Here is a 20,977-nt window from a genome sequence, read left to right as displayed (position 1 = left end):
ATGTGCAGAGAAAAAGATTAGTAAATACAAATGTAGGACCCTTAGGTGAGAAACAGGGACTTTATAATAGGGTAAGAAGAGATGGCAGATCAATTAAATACATATTTTGGCTGTCTTCACAAACAAGGACAACATATAACATCCAAAAATGTTGGCGTCGGTATTAACAAGGAAATGATATTGGGGAAATTGATGGGATTAAAACCTGACAAATTTCCAAGCACTGATAATCTACCTCCCAGAGTACTTTAGCAAGTGGCCCTAGAAATAGTGGATACATTTGTGGCCATCTTTCAAGATTCCATAAAGTCTGGAACAGTTCCTATGAAGTGCAGGGTAGCTAATGTAACCACACTATTTAAAAAGGGAGACAGAGTGAAAACAGCAACCCTAACCCACTGAGCTTGACATTGGTAGTGGAAAAAATACGAAAAATGCTAGAGTCTATTATAAAGGATTAACAGCAGAGCACTTGTAAATCAGTGATAAGATTGGACAGAGTCAGCATGGAATTACTAAAGGGATTTTTTTGAGCATGTAACTAGTTGATAAGGGGGAAACCAGTGGATGTGGTTTACGAGGGACTTGCAGAAGACATTCCCTAAGATCTGATCTAAAAGATTAGTATGTACAATAGGGATAATGTACTGAAATGGACAGAGGAATGGCTGGTAAATAGGAAACACAGTAGGAATAAATGGGCCATTTTCTAAGCAGCTGTAAATGACTGATGGAATACCATAGGGATCAGTACTTGGATCCCAGGTATTCACACTATATATTAACGATTTATATGAGGAAATTAAATGTAATTTCTCCAGCTTTGCAGATGACACAAAACTGGATGAGGAACCGAGCTGCGAGAAGGATGCAGAGATGTTTCAGTGTGATTTAAACATGTTAAGTGAGTGGGAAAATGCATAACAGATGACGTATAATGTTGACGTGAAATTTTCTGCTTTGGTAGGAAAAGCAAAAGGCCGATTATCATCTGATTCGCGATAGATTGGGAAAGGGAGAGATGTAACGACAGCTGGTTGTCCTTGCACACCAGAAATAAGCTTGCAGGTACAGCAGATGGCAAATATTATGTTGGCCTTCATTGTGACAGGTTTTGAGGGCAGGAGCAAGGATGCAATTGCACAAAACCTTGGTGAGACAACACCTGGAGTATAGTATGCAGTTCTGGTCTCCTTCACCGAAGAAGTGTGTTCTGATGACGGAGTGATCAGGTAAACAAAGGTTTACCAGACCAATTCCTGGGAAGGTAGGACTGATATGTGAAGAGAAACTGGATTGGTTAGGACAACGTTCACTGGAGTTTTTGAGGGGTGGGTTCTCATAGAAACCTAGAAAATTCTAACAGGATTAGCCAGGGTAAATGCAGGAAGAACATTTCCAATGACTGGGATGTTCAGAACCAGGGGTCACAATCAAAGGATGCAGGGCAGACCATTTAGGACTGAGGTGAGGAGAAATTTCTTCACACCGCGTGACAAGTCTGTGGAATTCTCTGCCTCAGAAATTGTTTCAGGCCAAAACATTGCACGTTTTCAAGAATTAGTTAGATATAGTTCTCAGGGCTAAAGTGATCAAAAGGTATAGGGAAAAATTGGGAATGGGGTACTCGGTTGGAATGATCAGCCATGACCAAATTGAATGTAGAGCAGGCAAAAAGGGCCAAATAGCATATTTCTGTTCCTATTTTCTATGTTTTTAAATGCTCAGTGGTGATTCATAATGGTTTTTTAAGAAAGGAAGACTGAAAACAGAAGGATTTTAGTCAACAGACAAGAACAGGAGACCAGTGCCCAGTCAACCAATGTCACAAACTAGTATTTTGAAGTGGATCAACTGAAACCTACTATTCTTTTTAAATTAAGTATCACTTCTTTTGGGATTGCTTTGATGAACTTAATAAACACTGTAAAACTTGTGAAGACATCCATAATTAGAATAAGTCTTTAATTAATTAGGACAGTAAACATTTGATAGATTGAGACAGCCAAGGTCTATAATTATTATTCACTTGGGTCTTACAATTAAAAGTTGAAATAAACTCCAAAACCTTACAGTCTACCCATTGTGAACTTAAGAAACTGTGATAGTTACATTTGGAGACAATCTTGTGCCTTTTTCCTAGGAAAATGATCTAACTGCCTAGTCAACCTCTAACAGTCAAACCACCTAAGCTAACTGCCAGGTAGATTTCAGTACCAGTCAGATAATCCCATCCCCTTCACTTACCCTAAAATATAAATAGTACCAAAATATAACAGCCCACATCTTTCCTCTCAATATTGAGGGTGATGAGGGGGAGATCATGTTACATCTGATGCTGACAATATAAAGCTGTTTGCTTGCCTGCATATTAAATGGTGACATATTGGGAAATGTCCACATACAAAGGGATCTGGGTATTCTTGTGCACCAGTCAATGAACGTAAACATGCAGAAGCAGCAGCAATTAGGAAGGCAAATAGTAATAGTAATATATAGAAGTTTAGCCTTCATTGAGAGAGAATTGAACTTCAGAGACAGGGGTGTCTTACTGCAGTTATGCAGGGTCTCGGTGAGATGCACCTGAAGTTGTCTGTACAGTTTTGGTGTTGTACTAATAGAATATTAGTATTACAACAGAGGATGAGGACAAAATTTCAGGAGACTGACAATGGGGACAGTGGTACTGTTGTGCAACAAAACAGCAGTGAATAGAGGCCTAGTTGAATCAGAGTTCAGAAGAATGACCGGGGATCTGATTGAAACAAAGAAGATTCAAACAGGGCTAGAGACTAGACACAGGGAGGATGTTTCTACTGACTGGTGAGTCTGGAACACAGGTTACAGTCTCAGGATATGAGGTAGGCCCTTTAGGACTCAGATGAGAAAGCATTTCTTCACTGAGTGGTCAACCTTAAATATTCAAACAGAGAGAAAGCTGGATTATAACGTGGAGATAGACGATCAGACGTGGTCACAGTGAATGGCGCAGCATGCTCCAAGGGCTGCAAGGTCTACACCTGCTCCTAGTTTCTATGCTTTTTTTTTTGTTTTAAGCACGCCAAAGTTTAAAACCTGACTCCAGCAGAAATACCTCAGCACAGGAATCCACAGAGACACCAGTGATGATCAGCACAGTGGGTGCACCTACATTTCACATCAGCTGCCATGTTTATTATGTATTTAAAGGGCCCAAGGTTTTCATCATGTTTGAGAGTAGGTGCTTTATAAAGGAATACAGAAGCTACCCTGGCCTCAGCTTGGAGAAGAAAAATTCCAAAAACTCCAAACTGTGAACAAAATGAACCAAAGTCAAAAATTTGCCTGGGGATTTTTTTTTTAAACTGCAAGTTCTCTTCCAATATTCCCTGAGCATCTAGACAAACACTCTTCTTTTTAACTCTTTCTCTCTCTACAGATACTGTCTGACCTATGCAATGAGAAAAGCAATCAGCAGGAGGGAGTGTGATGGAGAATTGGGAGATAAAGAAGATATTGCAGCTTCCACAGAAATAGAAATCCACTTTCAGGGATATGATATGAAAAAACCTTCATTGACAAGCATAGAAATATACCAAATAGAAGGAGGCCATTCAGTTCTTTGAGCCTGCTTTGGTCATTACGACCATGGCTGATCATCCAATGGCATGTTCCTACTTCTCCCCCATATTCTTTGATCCCTTTGGCCCCAAGCGCTATGTTCAAACTTCTTGAAATCAAACTGCTTTCTGTGGCAGAGAATTCCACAGGCTCACCACTCTCCGAAGAAATTTCTTATCTCAGTCCCAAATGGTTTAACTCTGTATCTTTAGGACTTAACCCTTGGTTGTGGACTCTCCCACTATTGGGAACATGCTTCATGCATCTTCCTGTCTCACCTATTAAAACTTTACAGCTGAGATCCCCCTCATTCTTCCCAGCTCCAATGAATATAATCCTAACCGATCCAGTCTCTCTTCATGTCAGCCCTGTCTTCCCAGGAATCGGTCTGGTAAAGCTTTGTGGCACTCCCTCCAGAGCCAGAACATCCTTCCTCAGACAATGAAACCAAAACAGCACCCAACGTTCCAGATGTGGTCTCACCAAGGCTCTTTATAACTGCAGCAAGACATCTCTACACCTGTACTCATATCCTCTTGTTATGAAGACCAAAATACCACTTGCCTTTTTTACTGCCTGCTGTACCTGCATGCTTACATTCAGCGACTGGTTTACAAGGACAATTGGTCTCATTGCATGCACCCCTCTCTCAATTTATATCCAAATAAATAATAAAGTTCCTTCCTGTTTTTGCTACCAAAGTGAATAACTTCACTTGTGTCCACATTATACTGCATTTGACAAGCATTTGCTCATTCACTCAGCTTGTCCCAACCACACTGGAGCATCTCTGTATCCTCCTCAAAGCTCACTCTCCCACCCATCTTTGTGACATCTGCAAATTTAAAGAGTTCGGGTCCCTGCAGTACCCTACTATTCACCATCTGCCACATCGACAAAAATTGTGTATTTGTTTCCTGTCTGCCAACCAGCTTTCTATCCATCTCAATACACTGTCCCCAATTTAATGCACTTAAAGTTTACACTTTAACCTTGTGTGGAATTTTGTCAAAAGCCCTCTGAAAGTCCAAATGACTCATTCACTGGCACCCCCTCACAACTCCATTTATTACATCCTCAAAGAATTCCAGTAATTTGTCAAGCATGATTTTCCTTTCGTAAATCCATGCTGACTTTACATAGAACATAACAGCGCAGTACAGGCCCTTCGGCCCTCGATGTTGCGCCGACCTGTGAAACCAATCTGAAGCCCATCTAAGCTAAACTATTCCATTATCATCCATATGTTTATCGAATGACCATTTAAATACCCTTAAAGTTGGCGAGTCTACTATTTTTGCAGGCAGGGCATTCCACGCCCTTACTACTCTCTGAGTAAAGAACCTACCTCTGACATCTGTCCTATATCTATCACCCCTCAATTTAAAGCTATGTCCCCTCGTGCTAGCCATCACCATCCGAGGAAAAAGGCTCCCACTGTCCACCCCATCTAATCCTCTGACTTTGTCTGATTCTGCCACTGTTTTCCATATGATCAGTTATTAATTCTTTTATAAAAACGACTCACCATTTTTCCCCACTATTGGAAAATATGTACCAACAGATTTAAGAACAGCTTCTTTCCTGTTGTTATCAGACATATGAATAGACATCTCATATTAGAATTGATCTTTCTCTGCACAGTCTCTATAGTTGTAACACCAAATTCTGCATTTTGTTCAATGTACTTATATAAGGTATGATTTGTCTGGATAGCATGTAAAACAATAGTTTTCACTGTATCTTGGCACACGTGACAATAATAAATCATCGATGTTAGGCAGACAAATCGCCAAAATAACCTCACAACACACACACACAAACTTCAAAGACATATACTGAACATAATGCTAGTTAGAGGCATTGTTAAAAATCATAGAAAATACTCTACAGCAGAGATGCAACAAACTTTATTTTTAAAAAAAAAATTCTTTCATGGGAAATGGAGGTTGCTGACATGGCCAGCATTTTGTTGTCCATCTCTAACTGCTCTTGAACCAAGTAGCTTGCTTGACGTTTCGTGTGTAAAAATCAGAAAACAACAGTGATATACATTTCATTCTCAGACTGGAGGACTGTGTATAATTACAAGATGGCGGCGTAGGAAGTGTTAGGGTTCGGTGCCTCTATGTTCCCACTCACCTGGCTGGCCAAATTTTTCTTTGGTTTGGTTTCTTCATTTCTGTTTTGTATCAAAGTTCACCTTTACTTCTTTGGGAGGAAGGAAGTTGCAAGGGCCTGCAGCAGCAGCAGCATGGTGGATCTGGATGTCCACTCCTCGAGGCCATTGTGGCTGTTGCGGCAGTTTCAATAGTGGTGGCTTGGTGGTTCCAGTTCATTCCTTGTGGCTGTGGCGGCTTTGGGCGGTGACTGCTTGAGCGATTGTGATTTGGCGAGCCCGGTCTGCCCCTTCTTGCTATGGTAGTGATGTTGATCCGGTCTGGGAATCCTTGCTTTAGTGGCTTCAGGGACAGCTTCGGCAGCGGCAACCCATAGCCTCTCCATAAACCCAGATTGCGACTGATGGAACAAGAGATGAACTTTGTTCTAACTTGGTCTCAACTATTTTTTTTTAATAATTTCTGTAATAAAAATGGTGGCGAATTGTGGCAACCTGTACACATCTCACTGTAGATCACAATAAATTGCTATTCTATTTTAATGAAGTTACCCAGAGTTCGACACTCAGACTACTGCTTTTCACCTGCATCAGCTAATATGAGAATAGGGAATGACTTTGTCAGTTTGTCAGTGTTTGCTTTTAAACAAAAATAAGTGCAAGAACGTTAAGAAAATTTGTGGCGTGCTGTGGCTCAATGAAAAACTCTGGGAATGACATGGATCTAGATCCTAGGATGATGTTCTTTTACGATTTTGCATCTTGTCTCAGCTGCTGTTGTGCAATTGTCACAACTGTCCAAAAATAAGCATAGTTTTCACAGGTTGTTGCATCCATGTTACCCTAAAATCCCTTCAGACAGAAGTATGTTCTTAATAAAATTATACTTTTTTTCCAACTTTGTTACAGCGCTTCAACATAACAAAAAAAAACATCATGGAAGAGCTGTGTAATTGTAACACCACGCATTTAACAGAGAATAGCAGAGGTATGTGTGCCAAGTGTCCCCTTGTCTAAATTTGTATAATTACCTAGATTTGTGTGTGTAAGGCACAACTTTAAAATTGCAGATAGCACAGAATTTGAAAGTACAGTGGGCCATGAGGAAAATAATGATAGGTTTCAAGAGAACATAGGCTAGAAGCATGACTTGTTAAGTCAAATAGTTTCGGGTCAGGAATATTACTTCTACATCCAGTAACAAAGATATGATCATTACAGAGCTGGCTATTTTCCACCATCAATCTAAATATTCGGATAGGGAAAATTAACATTGATCAATGCTACAATGAATGAGATGAACTCCTTAATATCGATTTAGAAACAGACAAATTAGCAATTCTTTTTCATGGTGTTGTTGGCGATAAATTAGAGGATCACTTAGTTTTTGTACAGTTTAATACAAGAAAAGTGTCCTAACTAAGGTAATTAATAAAGGCGAAAATTTGATTGACTAACAAATTCAAGGATCCTCTCCAAATTAACCAAGTAAAAGCAGTGGTATTTGGGGAAGAAGTTCTAACTGCATAAGCTCCCCAGGCTTGTGGGCAGGATCAACGAAAACTGTTTTGAATATAGGAAATAAATTCTCAGTCTTAAATTGGAATTAGAATGGGGAATAAAAAAGAAAATAAATCAACAAAACTTGTTAGGAAGAAATTCAAATAGGCACCAAGGCAGAGAAAGAAATTAAATACAGGAAGCTTATAGGGAGGAAATTTAAATCTAAATCAACAATAAACTTTTGGTCAACAGGAAACCAGTCAAGTTTAAAAAAAAAATCATGTAGCAGGGAACAACATAGGGGATTATAAATAATATCTGTAGGTCAAAAGATGTATTGTGATTTTTCGGACTTTCTATCTCCATTCTAAAATTCACAATTCTTTACACTGCCTGTTACATTTCATTCTGGTCATGCAACTATCATATTGGGAATGCCTAATGCAAATATAGCAAGTATCTGCCCTGTGTAATTATTTAATTAAGTAACGAGGCAACACACTCAATCTATTTCCTGAGGCATTATTTTGTGCAACAGAATGTTTTGCAAATTTAGATTTTTTTTCTCATTAATAGGAAGATTCTCAAGTTACAAACTAACTAATGCAATACCCCAAGGGCAAGATAGTAGTAACCAACATCTGTACTGCATAACAAATATGCAATTATCATTTAAATGGAATGAAGAAAGCTATACATCAGTTAGAAAAAAATAAGCTGAGAATTGACATTTTAAGTATCTTCAACTGAACCAACAGTGGGCAGGGTAGTAGGGCTACAATCATCTTGCCATTCCTTTATTTACTCTCCTGGTCTGCTCTGCATTTAATCCTGGACTTCTTTTTTTATTTTAAACATCTTAATCATCAAGTTCTGGATGGCAAAAAAATTCACTATTTCTGAAACTGTTATTTTATCAACACTTAGAAAATCTATACAAATGAAAAAATATGCACAAGTTCAGCTTTATGAACTGCAATATGCCACAAGACACATTGAAATTTGAGGCCAAGATCAAACCAAACTATATTAGTTTTTTTTCTAATCCCATTCCCATAGGAATTCACATTAATATTGAACGGAGACCTGATCTATGGACTTGTAGATAAAGATCAACTATAATTTCACAGGGTGGTGGAACACCCTAAAGTGACAGAATGGCCTGCTCGTTAAATGAAAATATGAGCACGCGCACACACACACAGACACACGCGCGTGTGCACGCAAAAACAGAAAATGCTGGAAAAGCTCAGCAGGTCTGGCAGCATCTGTGGACAGAAATCAGAGTTAACATTTCGGGTCCAGTGACTCTTCCTGAGAACCCAGCTCTGAGGAAGAGTCATCGGACCTGAAATGTTAACTCTGATTTCCCTCCACAGATGCTGCCAGATCTGCTGAGCTTTTCCAGCATTTTCTATTTTTGTTTCAGATTTTCAGCATCCACAGTTCTTTCAGTTTTTATTTAGCACCTTCTTCCATCATGTCAAATAAATAAGTGACTGATTCAAATTCATTCTTTTGCACTTTAGTTCATTTGAACGTTACTGGACCTGGCCTCAGTTCCTGGGCAACATCAAAAAGTTCACTAATAATACATCAAAAATATAGAATAATTACCCAATACTGTCAAAACAGTAACAATTCAAGAATTCAAATGGCTGCATAAAGTATGACAGGAGGCAATTCCACTTCGCTGTTTAACTCATTTTGCAATTTTGACATGTTTTCAAAGAAAGGAATTAGACAACAGTTCATTTTAAATGCCGGGCTTTTAAAGCAAAATGTAGCATACAATTTAAAAGCACTGAAGCAATAGGTGGTTAACGTGTAATGAGTAAATTTTGACATTGTCTCCCTACAGACTGCAAATCGTCAACAATCCATTAGTCTGTCTCAAAAAAAAAAATCAATAAACAATTGACACCTAATAGTGCTGGCAAGTTTCTGGTCCCAAGCAATTAGCAGGCATTGGTCTGGAAGACCTTCCTGTCCAGTTGTGAACATTGTATAAAAGACAATGCAGTCAGACTTCAACCAGGTTCAGGTGAAGGCAAAAAGGTAGTTAGGATTTCTTTTATTTAAGTGGGAGAGCCTCTTGTGGTAGTGTCCCTACTCCTGGACTGAGGCGCCCAGGTTCAAGTCCCACCTGCTCCACAGGTGTGTAATAACATCTCTGAAAAGTTGATAGAAAAACAGATTAAAATAAAAAAATTGAAGTGCAATGAACTACTTTTGTGGAGCTGAAGAGTTTGATCATTATTTCTTATCATCTGGCAATTTGAAGTTGTACTGATTGAATTAAACAAGAAACAATTTCGATGACTGATGTTCAATGTTTGTAAAACAGCTGAATAATTTGTCAGATCAGATTTACTACCTGCTTTTATGGGTTGCCATCAAAAATATTGCAAAGATAAATTAGGTACACATGAATACTTAATAAAGATCACAGTCCAATGTAGGGCAATCAATCAATAATAATCAGCAATGCCGGATTTTCTTTTTGATTCTTCTTCTGGCAGTTCCTAAAGATCAAGGAGAACTTGCTTCCACTCTGACTTGATGGATTGCATGATTGTCACGAAACCCAGTGGAGAATTTGCAGACAGTGTCACATTCAGCACAAGTAGTGCTTGAAGAGCTGGGTTGTTGGGATCCCCCCCACCCAGGTTTGTGCACTACCTCCATCCCCTTGACTTCATCTCTGCACATTCTCCATAATGTCGAGTTATGTCTGCTGTCTTCCAAAATGACCTTTTCCCATTTTGGTCAACCCCAAGCCAATGTGTCCCATGAGTTAGTATATACTTGCTCTCTTCATGGCTGTTTTGAGAACGTTCCTGAAGTAATTCTATTGTTCTCCTGGGAATCTCTTCCCACGATCAAATTCTAGGATGATTCAGGAGTCTAGCGTCAGGCAAACAAAATGTTCAGCCAATTACAGCTGGTTGAGTGATGAGTGCTCCAATGCTGGCATTTTGGGTTAGGGAAGAATGCTGCTCTTGGTGTACCTTTCTTGCTATTGGCTTTTAAGGATCCTGCAATAGCACCACTGGTAGCAATTCTCCATTGCTTTGAGGTGGCTAGTGAAACTTGTCCAAATTTCTGAAACACTCGTTGAGTAGACTACATCTGCCTTCAGTGAGAAGTCATCTACAAGGTGCAGAAAATGGTCCACGGTTCCTAAAATTTCAACATTGATCTTAACTGACAGGAGGTTGTGAATAGGAAAGGTGTTATGCTGTGGGAGCTGGTTCATTTCCCAGGTATTTTGTGAGAGACCCATTTCCTCATTCTTTAAAGAAGTCAATAATGTTCTGGAACCTCAGTTTGAGAGTGCACACACCATTATTTGCTTTTGGAAATTGAACTCTACGCAGCTGAACAGCTCTCCATTTGTTGTGTACACTTTCTCCACATCTCTGGGTAAGTTGTCAGAGATGAAGTGCAGTAATGTAGTGAGGAAAAGGGAGAAGAATTAGGGCAAGTACACACCCTTGATTGACCCCATGTTCACTGAGATAGAGTGGTTATGATGATTCCACTGATGAAGATTGCAGCTTGCATTTCATTATGATGTAGACTGAAGACAGTGATAAATTTCTGATAGGAAAAAAAAGTTAAGGAAGACACCCCTTAGGCATTCACAGTTGACAAAGTCAAAGGCTTTCATATGGATGAAAATGGGCATTTGTAAATTCTTATTTGTAGACTGACCTATTTACTATATAACTCCAGAATTTCAAATGTTTATTCATTCTTACGTGGAAGGGAAATCTGAGGAGATACTTTGACGGTGAAATAAAGGATTGAATTTAACAAACCTGCGAAGTTTTGCTGCACTCGTGTTAGTGAATTAGTGGATGCTCTGGAATTGCATCCTGAAATATTCCATCCCAAAAGAAACATTTGACAAACAGATTTCTATGTTGCATATCAGTCTTCACAATTATGCTAAGAAAATATCATGATTGTATTGAGTAAAATTTGATTGCAATGCTCAACTATAATCAGCACAGAATAACAATTGAAAGCTTGGAAATACAACTGTCAAACTAAATCTACAAGATTGAATCCTCAAATTTATAAAAGCTATAATGGAATACTTGACAAACCATTAAAACTTCAGATCCTTAAACACTAGCTGTCATGTATGCAGCAGGTCATAAAAATACACAATTATTTTCCATAATTTATAACATGTATTTTTATATCAAAATTAATGTTTGGTAATCAAGTTGGAATAAAATTGCAATTTTACTCCTCCTGCAGTAAAGCTGTGATTTACGAGTAATAAGTGGATAGATCATCTAAAACATCTGCACTGTATAATGTAAGCCAGTTTGAAGTAAATTCATCAACATTTTCCATTTTAGCAGAACTCTCCAAGCATCTTTCATTCCTCAACTAGAATAATTACTTTAAATCGGTGCCCTTTGGTTCTCAACCCTTTTGTCAATGGGAATGATTTCTCTGCATCTATTATGTCCAGAACCCAAGATCCTGAATACCTCTATCAAGAAACAGAAAGCAGGATAAAAGGCAAATGGACTCACTGTTAGTGCACATGATCACAGCCGAAATCTATTTGAATAACATACTCCCCACTTTTCATCCCATAGCCCTCGTCAACATTATCCTCCATTTCTTTCTTAAATATACTAAGTCAGTTGACTTCCACAACCTTCTATGGTACAGAATTCTACAGGTTCACAACCTGAATGAAGAAATTTCTCATCATCTCAGTCAGAAATTACCTACTGCATATCCTGAGACCACAACCTTTGTTATGGCACACCTGGTCAGGAGAAATATCATCTCTACATCCAATATATCCAACCCTATCAGAATTTTATATTTCAATGAAAAATCTCGTGCTGATAATCTCCAGTGAATTCAGGCCCAATCTCTAATACAACAAACCTGCCAGCTCAGGAATCAGTCCAGTGAGTCTTTGTGCAGTTTTGGTCATCTTTGTTTGTCATAGAGAGAAAGAAACAGACTATCTCAGGTGTGCTCTCACCATGGACCTATACAGATGCAATAAGATCTCTTTGCTTCCATACTCAAACCCTCCTATAATGAAGGTCAACATACTATTATCCTTCTTAATTGTTTGCTGCACCTGCCTACTTGCTTTCAGTGACTAGTGCACGAGGATATCCAAATACCAAAGTGGACACACATTTGCTCACTCACAACTTGACTAAATCTCCCTGAAGCCTCAGTTATTCCTACTGTTCCCTGTCTGCCAACCAGTTTTCAAATCATATCAGCATATTACCGCAATCCCACATGCTCTGATTTTTGCACAACATCTAATGTGGGACTTTATCAAAAACTTTCTGAAAATCCAAATACACCATATTCACTTGTTTTCCCTCATCTATTCTACTAGTTACATCCTGAAAGACAAAATCCCACAGGCTTGTTAATAATTATTTCCCTTTCACAAATCCATGCTGGTTGTGTAATCCAATTGGTATTCACCAAGTACCTTGTTATCACATCCATTAAAATAGACACCAGCATTATTGGGCTCCTTGTTGTACAGTGGTTATGTCTATACCTCTGGGCCTGGAGGCCTGCATTCAAGTCTCACCTATTCCACAGCTGGGTCATAACATGTCGGAACAGGCTGATTACCAATATACAGCTGCGAGCATTTCCTTACTGCTGATGTTAGGCTAACCAGACTTAAATCCCCAGTTTTCTTCCTTCCTCCTCTTTTTTAAAATAATGAGGTTACATTTGCCACCCAAAATGTCAGAAAATGGCAACCAAATCACTTCTTCCAACGCACCTTCTTTCATACCTCTAGATATAGATATCAGGACCCAGGAACTAATCAGCTTTCAGTCCCACTGATTTTTCAGTTTTTTTTAAGCAATACTAATTCCTTTCAATACTTTCTTTCCAACAGAATCTTGCTTGCCCAGGATTTCTGGGAAATTATTTGCATCTTCTGTGAAAACAATTACATAGTTATTTAATTGCTCTGCCACTTTCCGGTTCTCCATTATCCATTCCCCATGTCAGACTATAAAGGGGGCTACATTCATCTGCACTAATTTTTTCTTTCTTTACATATTATAAGAACTCTTACAGTCCACTCTTATGTCTTTTGCAAGCTTCACTCATACTTCAGTACTCTCCTTTTATAGCACCTTCTTCCTCCTTTGCTCTCATCTAAATTTCTCCTGGTTCTCAGGTTTGCTACTTTTTTTTTTCTGGCAACTTTAAATGACCCCTCTTAGGAATGAAAACTATCATTATTTTTGTTTGTTAACCATGCAGTGTTCTTGAACCCGAAAATAATGCATAACTGTTGCAATGCACATATTTGACCTTTAATATTATCCATTTTCTATCCATTGTCATGCCTTTTAGTGAAACTGTCCTTCTAAAATAGCCGATTTACATCTCATATCTTTACTGTTTCATTTGCTGAGGTTTAGGATTGGCTTACTTCACTTTCAAACCCTTTCAAGAACTCTATCATATTGTAGCCACATTTTCCTAAAGGTCCTCTCTCAGCAAAGCTGTTGATTAATCCCATCGCATTGCATAAAACCAAAGCTAGGATATCATGTTCCTTCGTTAGCTCTTCAATGTATTGATTTAAAAGAAACAATTTTGCACACACTTCAGAAATTCATCCACCACAATATTATTGCTAATGTAGTATGTCCGATTTACATGTAGATTACAATCACCCAAGATTATTATAACACCATTGTCACATGCATCTCTAATTTCCGGAGTATTGCCATTTCCTAACTTAATACTCCTGGTTGGATACAAATAGACAACTCCCACTGATATTTTCCACTCCTTACTGCTTATTTGCTCCACCCACACTAGACTTCGTGCACAGATTATTTCTTATGATTGCATTGACTTCAACTTTCACTATCAATGCCACCTCACCTCCCTTACCCTTTATGTATGTCCTTCCCAATACTAAACATCCTAATATGTTCAGTTCCCAGCCTTGGTCTCCTGCAGCGATGCCTCCTTAATCACAGTCATATTGTATCGATTTGCACTGTTGATTTGTCAAACTTATTGTGAATGGTCCATGTGTTCGAATATACTATCTTCAGACTTGTATTATTGAGCTTTTTCCACTTTTGTTGTACTACAGTACCATTTGTTTTTTTCCCTCAATTCCTCTGCTTTATACTTTTGCTTTCTTCTCTTCTATTATTTCATTTTCATCTCCATTTCCCCTCACTCTCATCTCACTACTTCGATTCTTGTCCTCCTGCCACTGCAGTTTAAAGCCACCTCTCAGTACTGACAAATATCCCTGCAATGACATTGGTACTGCTGGGTTGTGACTCATGCTGCTTGTACAGATTCCATCTTCCTCAGATTCAAATCTTCTCTCAAGCTTCCCTTCTCCAAGGAAAACATCCTCAGCTTCTGCAATCTATCAATACAACTGAATTTGCTTATCCCTGGAACTATTCTTATAAGCCTTTGCTGCATCACCATTAATACCTTCATAGTGAGTCTGGCATCCAGAATTTGATCTAATGCTGGTGAGACTGAACCTGTTCTTTATGATAGTTTGTTATAACTTCCTTGATTTTATCTATCAATACAGTTGTATTTATAAAGTCCAGAATTCAACATGCCTTGCTAACAATTTCTCAACCTGTCTTGCCACCTTCAAATATACATGCATATGTGTATCTACATCTGTACTTCTGAACTTGCCTTTTATACATTTTTTTTTTAAAAATTAGTTCTCCTCTTTCTTCTGACCAAAATTATCACTTCTCTGTATTAAATTCCATCTGTCACACTTCACAATGCTTTCAAATTTTTAAACTCTACCCTAAACAGACAAGTCTACGCCATTAAGTATACATCATGATAAGCTGTATCAATAGGACTAACACTTCTATATACCTTCCTCTAACATGAAAGAGCCTTAGTTTTATAGCACACAGCCAGCTTCGTTTTTATGACATCACTGCTCTCTTCTCCACATACTTGAATGCTGCTAATTATCTTGTTATGTGGCATTTGATCGAATGCCTTTGGAAGTCCATGTACACTACATCAATTACCCTCATTTGTCTTTTACCCCATCAAAAACTCAATGAATTTAGGTCAACACAGTTGCCTTGAATAAATCTGTACTGGCTTTCCTTTTTTAATCCATATTTGTCAATGTAACTTTACTTTCTCCTGATTATCATTTCTAAATATTTCCCACCACACAGGTTAGATTGATTGAGCTGCATTTACGGGGTTTATTGCTCTATAAGTTTTGGAACAAGGATGCAACATCTGTAATTTTCTAATCCTTTGACGCAACCTCTGCATGCAAGGGGGAACATGCAAGTGGTGATAGTCAATGCAATTCTAGCCCATATAGAAAAATACATCTGATCCAGTCCAGGTGAATTATCAACTTTAATTACAATCGGCTTCATCATCTCTCCTCTATTTTTAATCCTTCAAGTATATCAACTACCTTCTCTTTCACTACCCCTTTGGCAGCATCTTCTTTCCTTATACAGACAGATGAAAAATATGGATTTAAGGCCTTTAGCCATGCTTTTTATCTTATGTATAAACCTGGAAAATCACCATACCTGGTCTACCATGTACAATTTTGGTCCCCTTACCGAAGAAAGGGTTTACTTGCTTCACAGAGCATACAATGAAGCACTGATTCCTGGATAGAGGACGGTCTTATGAGGACGAGGACAAGACCAATATATCCTCTTATTCAAAAGAATAGAAGTTAATCTTATTGAAATGTTAAAATTCTAAGCAGCAAGGCAGGACAGATACTGTAAGACCATTTCCCCAACTAAGAAATCGATAACTAAAGGCTAACGTCTCAGAAGAAATAGTTGGTCATTTAGTATGGTTGTGAACTTTGCAGTTCAAGACAGAAATAGATTTTTGGAATTTACTAGGGAATTCAGAAATTTGAGAACATTAAGGGATGGTTCCACTGAAACAGATCAGCCATAATCTGTTGAATGACAGTGCAGGATTTTGAGGCTAAATGGCCTGTATTTTCCCAAGCTCTTATGTTCTTAACTGAGCAAAGGGAAAGGTATTTCAAATGAATAAAATGTTAAATGTTCAAATATGTGTAAGTGCATTTATGAAAGTCTGTAATTTTCAATAACTCTGCAAGATGGCTATATCGAAATTGTGGGTTTCTGATAGACAGAGTTTGCGAATCACAGGAAACAAGTCACACAATACATAACAGTGCTATTAGGGTTTGAACTTATTCTTTTAAACATTTTATCTTTATGGTAAACCACAGCCTACTGCTTAGAACATTAATGCACCGTACTGCCACCTTGCCAGATTTTCTAATTTTGCATGATGCAAACATATACTTTCTGAATGGCTGATCTGCAGTTGCATTATTTCAAACCATTTCAGGTTTGTTTGGTGAAATCTGATTTTAAAAAATCTTAATCAACTGAGCTGAGAAGTACATTTATGCTAGATTACTGTAAAGGTGCATTAGCATCAGCTAATTGTGTTGAGGAAAAGATTGTGGTATAGTATGTAAAAATTTCAATGTTGCTGCAACAAATGATTGAAGAAATGGAGAAGCAGCACCTAAACAAGCCAAACTTACTAACAAGCTATGCATGCATCCAGTATATTTGATATTATTGTGCAACCAAAATAAAACAGAAATACACTATAAAGAAAAAAGATTGAAATATTTGAATATTCTGAAAGGAAGTATTATTTCTATAAAATAAAGGGAAATATTTTGCTAATTAAAGAAAGATGTTATTAAGTGCTAGATCTTGCAGTCATCAAGACAGATGCAGGAATGCCAAACTTCAAAAGGGAGCAACAATTTATATGCATGAGCAAAAGGTGCTGATTGGTTGGCAAGTTGATTCTGATTGGTAAAGGTCCTATTGTGAAAAGTTCACCAGTGAACTTTTGTTCTCCACACTTCTGTTTAATTTAAACGAGGCACAATAACTGGACTTGTTCTTTTACCAGGCAGAGGATGGTTCCTTGCATGTGAAAAACAAAGCTTCCAGTAAGCACAAGTGAGAAACATCATAAGCACAAGTGAGAAACATGTTATTATAAATTTGCATTGCTGCTATATACACAATTAATCTTGTCACAAAATGCATTTAGAAGCCAGAGGAAGACTGCTTAAAAGAAACATACGAAGATTTTCTCATCTTCAAAGTAACAAATTAGCTCCACAGTAATCTATCCCCCGACTGCCAGGTGACCACAAACACTACCACCTTTCCACTCTCATAGATCCGCATGGACCAAAGCCACAATGCAATCTTTATTCTTTTAAAATACTTCATCACTTGCCCAGGGAATTCAGTACATCTCATTTCAGTTCTGTTACCACCATAATGAATAAAACCTAATTTACTGAGTTTAATTAGTTTATTCAATATATTCCTCTTTACTTTAATGAATTTCCCTCATTCACTATCATAGCTACTTGTTAGATCACTCTGGCAGAAATCGAAACAAAATAGTTTTCTTTTCAATGTTTCGGCTACCCATTGTTATTTTTGATATTATCCTGTCTGCCCTTTAATCATCCTGTTCCCATTTTTATTGATGTGCCTGTGAAATGTTTTACTTTTTGCTTCATGTTCATTGAAAATCTAATTTCCTCTTGGCATTGGGTTTTTTTGACTTATCTCCTAATTTCTTAATATGCTCTCAGATGATGCACTCTCCTGATGTCTGTATAACGGAGGTATGCCTCTCTCCTAATTCGCAATTGCTCCCTATGTCTTTGTCATAGAGTATAACTGGTGCTTAGGTTATTCTTTCTTTTAGCAAAACACATTTTCCTGCATTTTTTGAACACTGTTTTAAATGGTTCCTATTATTTGACATCAATGTTTATCCATATATTTACCCATTTCCATGATCTCAAGTTTTATTCTCAGCTCCTCAAAAATCACTTTTTCTCCAATCTATTAATCTGATTTGCCTCTTTTTTATGTCCTTCTCTATCATGTTTAGGCACATTAAATTACGGTCACTATGGCCTTCTCATTCCCCACATCTCTTACTTGCTTTGATTCGCTCCCTGTTACAAAATACAATTGTGACTCTCTCCTTTTTGTTTATATACTGGATTAGAAAGGCCTTATACAAACATTGAAAGTAGTCTATACCCTTACTGTCTTCACCTAACTTTTCTGTTCAGATAATATTAGCTGGTTTAATATTGCCTTCAAATTGATCACAGTAGAGCATTACACAGGGGGCCATTCAATTTGGGCCAATAAGAAGAAATGTAGTAATTAAAAGAAATAATATAGTTATGAGGGTAGATGGTATACTTTTTGTTAAAATCATTTAGTTTTATATTTGTTCACAGGATGTAGACATTGGTGTCTATAGCAGTATTTATGGTCCAACTCTAATTATGCTCAAGGTGGTGTTGGTGAGCTGACTTCTTGAAACACTGAAATCAATGTAGTGTAGGTACACAGTGTGATTGGATGGCTGTAGCCTGGTTTGGGAGAAATGGATTTCAATTCATGGGGTACGGGATATGTATGGATGTGCATATGATTTTAACTGGCGGATTTACCTGCTCTTGGAAGTGTGAACCAATTGAAATTGCTACTAGTTCAGGCATTATTTCTAACCACACCCAACAACTGTCTTTAACTTGCTATCTTATAGAATCATAGAATCTCTACAGTGCAGGAAGAGGCCATTTGGCCGATTGAGCCTGCAACGACCCTCCAAAGGGCATCCGACTCAGATCCAGCCCACTACCCTATCCCCACGAACCCTGCAAGGGATTTTTACTATGGCTAATCTATCTATCTTGTACATCCTTGGACACTACAGGGAATTTAATATGGCCAATGCACCTAACCTGCACATCTTTGTGGGAGGAAACCCACACAGACATGTAAACTGCACAGAGTCACTCAAGACTGGAAACAAACCCAGGTCCCTGACACTGAGAGGCAGCAATGCTAACCATTGTGCCACCATGCTGTCCCTATCCTAATTAAATTTATCTGTAATAATGAAATCTGTCAAACAACTCTGAATTAACTATGACAATTATAATATCTAATACATTAGATTCAAAACCCAAATGTATAGTGGACACAACGTCAATTATCGCTTTCAAGAACGAACCATATCACTATTTAAAACGAAACATTTATGGGACCATGGGTAAAATGTCAGGGGAGCAACACGAAATGAATTGCTCCTTTGGGGGTCAACTTATACAATACTAACTGAATGGCCTCCTTTTCTGCTGCATCTATGCCATGATTCAGTACAACAGATTTTATGCATCACTAATTGATAATGCAACTTGATATGTTGACGTACCATATTTCTTGCAAATTTCATCATAGCGTGCTTTTTTATCAGCATCCCTGAGAAAAAAGAAAGAGAAATTAGATTTTCAAACCAGTAAATCAAAGCCTCAATGAAAGTTACATTAAACCGCAGGAAAAAGGAACAGCAGTAGGCCATATGGCCCCTTGAGCCTGCTCTGCCATTCAGTAGGATGATGGCTGATTGGACACTCCTCACATCCACTTTCTGGTCCTTTCCCCATAAACCTAGATTCTTGATCAGTTGGGGAATCAATCTATCTCAGCCTTAAATACAAGGATTCTGTCCCCACAGTTTTCTGTTGCAAGGAGTTCCAAAGACTTACAACGCTCAAACCAGTAATTCCTCCTCAGCTCGGTCTTAAATTGGTCCCCCTTAATTCTGACTCATGCACTCTGGTCTTAAGACTCTCCCAAAAGGGGAAAACATCCTCTCAGCATTACTCTGGCAAGCCCCTTAAGAATCCAATATGATTCAATTACAGCACGTCTCATTCTTTTAAATTCCAATCAGTAGAGTCCCAATCTGTTTAATTGTTGCTCTTAAAATCCCTCCATACTGGGAATCATCCTAGTGAACCTTTTCTGAACTGCCTCCAATGAAATGATATATTTCCTTAAATAAGGGAATCAAAACTGCTGACAGTACTCCAGATGTGGTCTCACCCGCAGCTTGTACAGTTGCAGTAAGAATTCCCTACTCTTATATTCCAACTCTCTTGAAGTATGGGCCAACACTACATTAACCTTCCTGATTACCTGCTGCACCTGTGTGCTGGTTTTGTGTTTCTTGCACAGTATTTAGTTCCTTTGTGTTGTAGCTTTCTGCAGTCTTTCTCCATTTAAATAATACTGCTCTTTTGTCCTCCCTTCCAAAATAAACAACTTCACGTTTACCCACATCATACTCCATTTGCCAATGTTTTGCCCACTCAACCCATCAATTTCTCTCTGTAAACCTTATATTCTAGATAGTAGCTGGCAATCATCTAAAACGTGGAACAAGACCTTATGAACGAATCGGTTTTCTTTTTGAAGATAACAAAGTTGTGATGAAGATATTCTTAATTAGACTTACTGCAGCAACTTACATTTTCAATTTAACAAAATGGAGTATTTTAAAATCAAGCCCAAAAAAAGCATGAACAGCATCTTATAAAAAAAAGTCCTTTCAGCTCTCTCCTTTTCTCACCTAACAGGAATTCATTTGGATTACGCAGCTTTTAAAATACAGAGGCAAACATATGTATGGGATAATAGAATTAGATATGACAACTTGAAGAACAAGACAGGGCATGGTAGAACTAATCAGAAGTTTAAACGGTCCTGATTTTGATCTGAACGGCAAAGAAATGCCTTTTGTAATTCAACACGTATGACTTTG

The 20,977-nt window shown here is 38.0% G+C and overlaps 1 protein-coding gene across 3 annotated transcripts in view; it reads right to left on the bottom strand.

Annotated features, from left to right (window-relative positions):
* The window catches only part of LOC109929541 (pituitary tumor-transforming gene 1 protein-interacting protein-like), a 63,392-nt gene that overhangs the window by 16,072 nt on the left and 26,343 nt on the right, over positions 1-20,977 (bottom strand). Inside the window, exons 6-7 of one of the 3 annotated variants that reach the window (XM_048613082.1) lie at positions 19,586-19,632; positions 8,741-10,825 (exon numbers count right to left, since the gene is read on the bottom strand). In XM_048613082.1, coding sequence (XP_048469039.1) covers positions 10,794-10,825; positions 19,586-19,632 — 79 coding nt within the window. In that variant the 3' untranslated portion in view covers positions 8,741-10,793. Of the gene's footprint in view, positions 1-8,740; positions 10,826-17,125; positions 17,248-19,585; positions 19,633-20,977 lie in introns of those variants that run through there. The other 2 variants (XM_048613068.1, XM_020529209.2) reach the window with 2 other exon arrangements.

Source organism: Rhincodon typus, chromosome 2 (assembly GCF_021869965.1).
Source record: "Rhincodon typus isolate 14 chromosome 2, sRhiTyp1.1, whole genome shotgun sequence".
In the NCBI taxonomy this organism is placed as follows: Eukaryota; Metazoa; Chordata; class Chondrichthyes; order Orectolobiformes; family Rhincodontidae; genus Rhincodon; species Rhincodon typus.
This window is presented reverse-complemented; position numbering and strand designations above follow the sequence as displayed.